The sequence below is a fragment of the Gracilinanus agilis genome, chromosome 1 (genome assembly GCF_016433145.1).
Source record: "Gracilinanus agilis isolate LMUSP501 chromosome 1, AgileGrace, whole genome shotgun sequence".
In the NCBI taxonomy this organism is placed as follows: Eukaryota; Metazoa; Chordata; class Mammalia; order Didelphimorphia; family Didelphidae; genus Gracilinanus; species Gracilinanus agilis.
In genome coordinates, this window is record NC_058130.1 from 701618358 (window position 1) to 701628214 (window position 9857).

At 43.3% G+C, this 9857-nt stretch overlaps 1 protein-coding gene across 1 annotated transcript in view; it reads left to right on the top strand.

The window, feature by feature from the left end:
* The window catches only part of RHPN1 (rhophilin Rho GTPase binding protein 1), a 41223-nt gene that overhangs the window by 11851 nt on the left and 19515 nt on the right, over window positions 1-9857 (top strand). Inside the window, exons 2-3 of the mRNA XM_044684583.1 lie at window positions 5378-5493; window positions 8017-8233. Coding sequence (XP_044540518.1) covers window positions 5378-5493; window positions 8017-8233 — 333 coding nt within the window. The remainder of the gene's footprint in view (window positions 1-5377; window positions 5494-8016; window positions 8234-9857) is intronic.

Sequence of the window (9857 nt, forward strand, 5' to 3'; positions counted from 1 at the left end):
CCTTCCTTCCTTCCTTCCTTCCTTCCCTTTACTTTCTATCTTTGTATCAATTCTAGTGTCTAGTATCAATCAAGACAGTAGAGTGGTAAAGAGTAGGCAATTGGGGTTAAGTGATTTGAGGCCAGATTTGAAGCTGGGTCCTCCAAACTCCAAACCTAGTGCCATTTATGCTTTTCAAAGAACACCGTATGAAGAGCCCAAGTACTTGGATTAGAACACAAGTCCTGATTCTTACCTATTTACTCCCTGTGTGAGCTTGGGTGAGTCTTTCCTTGTTGCACCCTAGTTTCTTCATCTGTAAAATTTTTTTTTGTTGGGTGACCTTGGTGATGGAGTGAACCTCTACTCAGGAGAGGTATCAAATAGACCCAAGAAGTCTTCAAAACTATGATTAAAATGTAATTGAGAAATATTTAACAAAATAAGTAAAAATACAATACAATATAATGCTAATTGGTGGTGTTTTTCTAAGTCAATATCCCTGCAGAGATCATTTATATTTGAGTTTAATATGTGATTTCCTTCTGTGATTTACTACTCCATCAGGATCCCAGGCAAGTCCTTACCCTAACAAAGGGATGAAGCAGATCAGTCCTCAAGGCTCTCTGCTAGGTTCTGACTTCAGCTTGAAGAACTGGGCAAGTCATGGCCCAGGATGGAAGCTTGTCTGGGTTCAGAGTTATCGAGAATCAGTGTTGAGATTTGGACCCAGGCTATCTGACTCCAACTCTAGCATTCTCTCTCCCCCACCACTGCCACCTCCAGTAACAACCCATATTTTTATAGTATGTTAGGGATTATCTACTCTTTTCACTGTTGCACTGTGAAAAAAAACCTTTGGAGAAGAGGATGTCTGGATTAAATAAATTAGGTCAAAGCGTGATTATCCTGCCTAGCAAGAAGTCAAAGAATGAGGGAATAATAGGGTTTAATCTGACAGGACCCAAGGACTGGGTCTCCCTTCTTCCAGACATTCCCTAAAACTTTAAAAACATCTTCCCAGAGGGAGGCTCCTACCTTACACTTCTTCTGCCCAGTCTCTCCTTATTTGCCTCAAAGGACAGCTAATTATTCCGCTATATTCTGCCTGCCCCTCTCCTGCTTGAGAAGCCATTCCAGGCTCTTTATTATCCTGGAGGTAAAGTGTAAGTCTGTAGCCTGGCATTCAAGGCCCTTCACAGTCTGGTCCCCATCTATTAATAATAAACCATGTCTCTGTATCATAGCAAACCGGCTACCCCTTGAACCCAACCTGGTGCTTGATTCCCCGTTCAGTAATTTGTTTTCCACCATACCCTATTGTTCAATTCGCTTTCTCCCCTCACCCAAATTTACCAACCTATTTCTAATTTCCCTAATTAAAAAGGGTACTACCCCCCTCTCAATCACCCAGGTTCACAACTTGGGTATCATCTTTGACTCCTGTTACATTAAGAAATAGCATGAGTACCATTTGCCCCTTATCTGCCATTTTGTGAAGTTAAGTCTCAACTTCATGTCAATCACCTGATTTTGAAGAAGTTACAAGATTACTTTCCTCCCAACTATCACCCAACTTAAGTAATGTAACAAAACCACCTCTCTCCCCTCTCTTGATTCCCTCCTCCAACCTTCTCACTCTCTCCTGAAGTAGTATCTCCCAATCCCTTCCAATAGGTGTCTCAATGTCTATATCTTGTTTTTCCTGTTTTTTACTCCCTCTAAATTGTATGTTAATGACATAGGAACTAAATATAATTTACAAGGCAAAAGAGGGATAAGGGGCAGGTAATGGTGGTTAAGTGACTTGCCACCTAGCAGCCCCCATTTTCCAAAGATTATTGAATTTTATTTTATTCTAGAATTTCAGGAACAGCTCAAGGGGGAGAATCAATAAGCATTCAGTGCTCCCAAAGTAGGCTAATCCAGGGCAAGGGCTAGTTGTTACCTTCTGTAAAATTCTTTAGCTGGATTTGGGGATGAGCAACAGGCCTGTGATTTTGCCACATCTGGAGTTCCAGTAGACTATTGTTGGACTCTACCACTATGAGCTGAAACAATGCTTGTTCACAGTTACAGACCTGCAGGTTCCCCTTTGATCCCAGATTCTTTTGTTGATTATGTTGCAGGCTTCAGACTGAGCTGGAGGCTGGAACTGAGACCCCCAGCTCTGTTTTGCTGCTGGGGTCAGTCACACAGTGGCTGTCTACTTCTGTACTTGCTTCTTGCTAGGTGGCAATGTCCTGAAATGCCACCCCTAGTTTGTCCAAGATCTGTGATCCGGAACTGGGTAGTGAGTAATCAAGGTGCCAGTTACCTCCTGTTCCTCTACCCTTCAGAAGGTCAGGCCTGACTGATGGAGCTGGGGCCTCTTCTTGGCTCTGTACACAGCCTTTCCTTGTGCTGGAATGAATGGTCTGCATGTGGCTGTACCTGGCTATCCCCCATCTCCAGTGTCCAAAGATGTTGTTCTCTGACTTCCTATGACTGCCTGAGCTGGAAAAGTGACTCATTCTAATTTTTTTCTTTGATTTTCTGACTGGGATACAGTCTTCCTGACTCCAGGTCTAGCACTCTATCCATTTGTCACCAAGCTGCCCTGAAATCTATCCTATGGATTAGAATCCTACTCCTAGGTCTTTTAACATTTTCCAGGTACCAATGCAGTATTCCATTGTCCATCTGTGGTCTCTCACTCTTGATAACTGGCAAGTCCTTTTCTGAATATACATCTCCTTACATAATGGCATTTTATCCTCTTATTGCATTGGTTATGTACTGTAGCCTTTTTCATAGGGCAGATGGAGGAAAGGAGGAAGGAAGGAGGGAAGGAAGGCAGGAAGGGGAAAAAGGAGAGAGGGAAGGAATTGATGGAGAGAGGGAAGGGAGAGAGGAAGGAAGAGAAGGAAGGAATGTGGAAAGGAAGGAATAGGTGGAGAGAGGGAGGTGAGGGAAGGAAGGAGGAAAGGAAGGAATAGATAGAATGAGAGGAAAGAGGAAGGAAGAAAAGGAAGGAGGAAAAGGAATAAATGGAGAGAGGGAAGAGAGAGAGGAAGGAAGAGAAGGAAGGAAGGAATAAAGAGTGAGGGGAAAGAGGAAGGAAGAGAAGGAAGGAAGGTGGAAAGAAAGGAATAAGTGGAGAGAGGGAAGGGAGGGAAGATGGAAGAGAAGGGAGGAAGGAGAGAGATAATAGGTAGAGGGAGGGAAGGAAGAGAGAAAGGAAATAAGGGAGGGAGGGAAGGATTTATTAAATGCTGACCACATGCTAGGCTCTGTACTAAGCATTTTTACAAATGTTATCTCATTTAATCTACCATATTGCCTTACTTTGCCTTCTGTATCAGCTGTGATTATGGTGTTCCATATTGCCTGACAAAATAACATCATCAGAAAAATATTGGTGTTAAAATGATGGACTTTTGTGTTAAGGAAAAGTGAAGGGTCATTGAAAGCCTACATCATTTGATGGACACAATCTAGCTTGCTCATGTCTTCCTATTTAAATCTGAGTCATGGTCATTATTCCATCCATAATGCCTATCTTAGGCATTTGTGCTATAATGGATTAACTCATTGGACTGCCATTGTTTGGATAGTAGGCATTCTTTATCCTTATCTGTATAATTTTTCCTCTGAGCCCTTAGTCTACTCTACTAGGGCTTTGTGCTACAGTATTATGTCATCCACCAACAGCAGCATCTGGAGCCTCTGAATCATCTTTTGGAAATCTCTTTTCCATACCTGAAATTCTGTTCAATACTAGAAATATTCCATGCCAGCAGTGAACATTTCTTTTTTTGTGAACAGATCATCTATTTTTTACCTCACTTGATATTACTAATCAAAAACTAATTGAACAGAGTTTAAGCTATGGCCTAAAACCCAAACTCCAGGTTTACATTGACCAAACTCAAACTAGGAGGTCGTGGGTGGGGAGAGGAGAGAGAGGGATAGGGGCTTCTCATGGTAAATTAACTAATGGACCGGGCTTAGTTTTAAATTGTTTCTAGGTAACACTTTGGCTTTCACCATGATTTCTGAGGGAAATATTATAATTTGGTCCTTCCAAAGACTCACACTCTAGCACGTAAGCAGTCACAATAATTCTCACTCTTCCCCCAGGCACCTGTATGATTCTCCAGACTGATAGCACTGTGATAGAACAACAAGGAAAATATAAAGATGCCACCTACCTGTCATGGAAAAGCTATTGACCTTTCATGCATTGAGAAGCTTGTATGGCATTGAAAGGGATTTATTTATTTGTACGGTGGGCATTCTTGAATATTAGAAGCCCCAGAGCAGCAGAATGTGTTACAATAATGGTTGAGTATATCACAGAACATTTAGCTTATCTCCACAATGCACATGGCTAGGTAGCATGTTAATCTGAAAATACTTGAACTTTTTTGTGAATGTCTGGCTCAGTAGGGTGGCCACAAGCCTAACAGCCTTCAAAGCTGCATTAAGGGAGCTATAATGTCTGGAACAAAGGAGGTAACATCTTTCTGTGTTCTTCCCTTGTCAGGCTGTACTGTATCAGGCTTGTATTTTGTTCCTAGCACCCTGCTTTACAGCCTGAACCATAGGAGGGTTACCAAGATAGTGAGAGGACTGGAGAACATATCACGGGAGGCTTGATTGAAGGAACAAGGGATGTTTAACCTGGAGAAGGGAAGACTTGAACCATGATAGTTATTTTAAATAGTTGAAGGGCCAGAAAAGAGATTGGACTTTTTCTTTTTGGTCTCAGATGAAGAACTGGGAATAGTGGATGAGAGATGGAGAGAGGTAGATTTAAGCTTGTTGTAGGGAATGCTCTCTTTTTAAAAATAAATTTCCACCCAAGTTTTCCAAAGTCATATGATCCATATTGTCTTGTAGGGAATGTGCTCTAACAACTAGAGCTAATCCAAAGTAGAGCAGGTCCTCTAGGGAAGAATCGGGCTTCTCATCATTGGAGGTTCTCAAAGAGGAATAGGTGACTATTTATGGAGAATATTATAGTCAGGCAGAGGTTGAACTTGATGGCCTTTGAGGTCTCTTCTTGCTCTTCATTTCTGTGATTCTATGAGATGAGATTTGATAGAATAATGAGCTGTTTGAAATGATTGAAAAATTATCTTTATTTTCTGAAATGTGGCTCAGGGGTTTGTGCCTGATAATGTAAGGCACAGAGGAAAGCGTCCAGGTTCTGGAGGTTGTTCAGGGCAAGGGGCCAGAAGGGAGTGAGATAAAGTTCTTATGAGTAATCTTCTTGGGGGAGGCAAGTTCTGGAGCCAGGGAGACTAGAAGGAGGCACGACAGAGCAGGGAGAGGTGGAGAGGGAGATCTGAGGTCTCCAGCTGGACAGGCTATTCTGTCCTCCTGGGAACCTTCTTCATTCACCTCTGTGCAGGGTTGTAATCCCTTGGTCCAGACCCAGAGGAGCCGCCTACAGAACCACCGGGCCAGGATCAACCAACAGATCAACAAGGAAATGAGGATACGCACAGGGGCGGAGAACCTGTTCAGGTGAGTGCCTGGGACCAGTCGGAAGGTTCTCAGAAAGGTCCAGGGAATGCCACATTCCAGAGTTATTCCCTGGGAAATGTGCTGTGGAAGTTAGGTCTAACCCACCTTCATTTGTGGGCCTAGTCTTGGAGGCTTCCTAAGGACAAGGGCTGTCTCCTTCCATTTTAGGGGTTCTCCAAGGGCAGGGTCTGTGTCCCCTTCTCCCCCATTCTGGATGCATCCTCAGGACAAGGTATTTATCCTCCCATCCTGAGAGCAAGGGCTGTCTCCTCTCAATTCTAGGGATTTCCTGAAAGCAAGGTCTGTGTCTTCTTTCCTATTCTAGGGATTCACCAACTACCCAATGGACATTTTATTTTATTTTTTAAACTCATATACCTTCCATTTTAGAATCAATACTGGGCATTGGTTCCAAGGCAGAAGAGCAGTAAGAGGTAGGCAGTGGAAATTAAGTGACTTGCCCAGGGTCACCCAGCTATGAAATATCCGAAGCCACATTTAAACCCAGGACCTCTCTATCTACTGAGCCACCTCACTGCCCACCCACTGGACATTTAAAACGGATTTTTCTCTAGGCACAAGTTCCTTGAGGGCAGGAGCTTTATTGTGTTTCAGGATCTCTCTGGGTGTCCTGGGAGAGAGTCACAATAGGCTTCTCCTTCAGGGAGCAGGAACTCATGACTGACTTCCCTTTCTGTCTCCTGCACTGACCAGCCCCTCCTTTCTCTTTCCTTCAGCACTTCTTCCTCCCCTGCAAGAGTTCCTCCCCTCAGGCTCCCTCAGAATGTGGGTCCAGGTGTCCTTTGTCTTCCTCATGTTCCCTGCCCACGCTGTGCTCATTTTGGGTCCACAGGCCCTTTGCCAAGGCCTAGGTGCCCCGGTTCGTTGGGAGGACGACATAGGCCTTAATCGAGATGGCTCTGTCTCCTCCCTTGGCCATCCTCCATGGGCCTCCAGACTTCTCCAGCTGGCCCTCCTCTGTTCCTTCAGCCCCCCTCCAGGGAGGAAGGTGCTGTCTCAGCGGCTCACAGAGGAGGGACTCAAGAGAAGGTTTAAGATTTTGGAGAAGTCACAGGTTTAGAGCTGAAAGAGACCCCCCCTCCTACTGAGGAAGAAATAGCTCCCCTGCTGGGTTAGGGGTCCCAAATCACATAGGTAGTAAGTAGTAGAGCCAGGATTTGAATCCAGGTCAGTCCGTCAGTGAGTGTTTACTATGTGTAAAATTTGAAGGATACAAAATAATAATAATAATAATAAAAAGGAAACATCTCTGATTCTAGGTCTAGCCCTCATTCTGTGATACTGTTCTACCTCTAAATATAATTTAGAGAAAAAAATATAAAAAAAATGTAATTTAGATCTGGAAGAGATTCTTATCCAAACTTGTGTCTTTACAAAATGAGAAACTGAGGCCTGGAAAAAAAAGAGACTTGCCTAAGCAAGGAGTCTTAGGAAGCCTTGGTTTACAAATCCCTCCTTTATCACCTCCACCCCCCCAAAAAGCTACCCTGAAAAAATCTCCTCCTTTGCATTCTCTGCAAAACAGTAGAAGAAGGAGCTCAGGGAGAAGAGGGAAAAGAGTCCAGGAGTCAGGAGATCTGGGTTAGAATGCTAGAGCTAGACTTGGGCATCCTCAGAGGAGATTACATCTGCCCAGTACCAGAGTAGGAACTCTGCCAAGAATAGGTAGCACTGGGGGCAACTGGGTGGTTCAGTGGATAGAGAGCCAGGCCTAGAGATGGGAAGTCCCAGGTTCAAATCTGGCCTCAGACTCTTCCCGACTGTGTGACCCTGGACAAGTCACTTAATCCCCATTGCCTAGCCCTTACCATTCTTCTGCATTGGAACCAATACCTTGATTCTAAGATGGAAGGTAAGAGTTTTAAAAAAATAGGCAGCATTTATCAAACACTTGAAAGTTTGTGAAATACTTTATCTCATTTGTTCCTCCTAACACTCCTGGGAGGGAGTCGGTATTATCCCCATTTTGCAAACTGAGACTGAGAGAAATAAAATGATGCTAGCAGTTGTCCGAGGCAGGATTTGAACTTGGATTTTCCTGACTCCAAGTCCAGCCCCCCTCTACCTACTACACCACATAGACACTATAATATCCCTGCCTGGAGGCCATCCGACCTCCAATTGAAAACCTTCAGGTACTGGAAACTTTGGGACTTCCCCAGGCAACCCTTTTCTCTCTCTCTTTTTTTTTTTTTGTTCAGTCATTCAGCTGTGTCTGACTCTTCATGACCCCATTTGAGGTTTTCTTGGCAGAAATCCTGGAGTGGTTTGCCATTTGTTTCTCCACCTCCTTTTACAGATGAGGAAACTGAGGCAATCAGGTTAAGTCACTTCCTCAGGGTCGGCCAGCTAGTAAACATGGCCAGAGAAGAGGGATCTTCCTGATTCCAGGCCCAGCACCCTAATCTAGCTGTCTTGAGACACCTTTAAAAATGTTGTGAAATGAAAAAAAATACAATGAAAAATAAATTAAAACAAAACAAAATGTGGGTCTTTCCCTAGAGCTACCACCAACCACCGAGTCAAGGAGACTGTTGCCCTGGAGCTGAGCTATGTGAATTCCAACCTTCAGCTGCTAAAGGAGGAACTGGAGGAGCTGAACAGTAGCGTGGATGTGTACCAGAATGACAGGTGCCCAGGGTGCGAGGGGGTGGATGGGGCTCTGGCGACTTCTTATTTTCAAAGAAAGGGAAACAAGATCTTGAAAGATCTCCATCTTGTCAGTGTCAGAGCTGGGGCTGCTGATAACAAAAAGACAGCATTTCTGTGGCACTTTTGATGGTGTACAAGTACTAATCTAGGTTATATTTAATCCTTTAATCATTAAGTAGTTATTTTTTAAATTATATTAAAATATTTATATTAAATTATATTAATTATATAAAATAAAATATATAAAATATAAAATTATATTAAAATAATTTAATGTTTGCTATTTAAATTCTTGTTGGATCCCCATAGCCCTCCTTGTAGGGGAAGTTGGGGAGGGGGAGGCAGGTCTGATTAGCTCCATGTTTCAGATGAGGGCATGGAGGCTCTGGGAGAGGTCACACAGCTACCAAGCAACAGAGCCCAGAATTGAAACTTGTGTTTTCTTACCAGAAATCCAGGGTCTTTTTTTTTTTTTTCTTCTCTCTACATCCCTCTTTGAGATCTCACCAGCTGCCATGGGTGCAATTATCATCTCCAACCAGATCTTTTTATCCAGTCTTGAGGTTCCCTCTTCTGAACACCTTCAGTCCTACATCCCCTACTACCCAGGGCCATTTTCCACAGGCCACTCAAATGTTCACATCAGAACTTCTTCTCTTTCTCTCCCAGTGTTCTTCCTATTTCTGGTGAGGGCTGCATGGTCCTTTCAGTCATTTAGATGTGTAACTTTATAGTCATCTTCAACCCTTCTCTCCCACTCCATGTTAATTGCCAAATTTTGCTGATTCTACCCCAAAACATCTTTTGATTCTGTTACTTTCCCCATCAACTCATTTAGCATTGTTCAGACCCTTTTTGCCTCTAAATTATTGTTTTTCAGTTGTATCCAACTCTTCTCAACCCCTTTTTGAGGTTTTCATGGCAAAAATACTAGAGTTGTGTGCCATCTCCTTCTCCAGCTCATTTCATAGATGAGGAAATGGAGGCAAATAGAATTAAATGACTTATTTAAGGGTCACACAGGTGGTAAAGTGTTAAAGGCCAGATTTGAACTTGGGAAAGTGAGTCATCCTGCCTCCAGGCCTGGAGTTCTCTCCACTGGGCCACCTTGCTGTCCTCTGAATTATTAGAGAGGCCTCTCTTGGCCTCTAGTCTCTTCCCGCTCCAAACCACCTTCCAAACAGCTGCCAAATGATATTCCTAAAGCACAGATCTTAACTTTGCTCTGTAGACTCCACGATTCTCTATTATCTCTAGAATCAAACACAAACTTCTCTGTTGGGCATTTAAAGCCCTTTATAGCCTGACTCCAAACAGCCTTTCTAATCTTCTTATATATTATTCCCCTTAATGAATTTTTCTGTTGCTTTTTGGTTGTTTTTCAGTCATGCCCCATTCTTTGTGACCCTTTTCGGGGTTTTCTTGACAGAGATGCTGGAGTAATTTGCCATTTCTTTCTCCCTCTCGTTTTACAGATGAGGAAACTGAGGTAGGCAGGGTTAAGTGATTTGCAGTCCAGCTAAACTGGCCTTCTTACCTAAAAATTCCATCTCTTGTCCCATTGCTTGCACAAGCTTTCTCTCAGGCTTTGGACACCCTCCTTCCTCATCCACCTTCTAGAACCCCAGTCTCCATCGAAGTGCTCCATCTCAAGTGCCATTTCCTACTTGAGACCTTTCCTGATTTTTTTT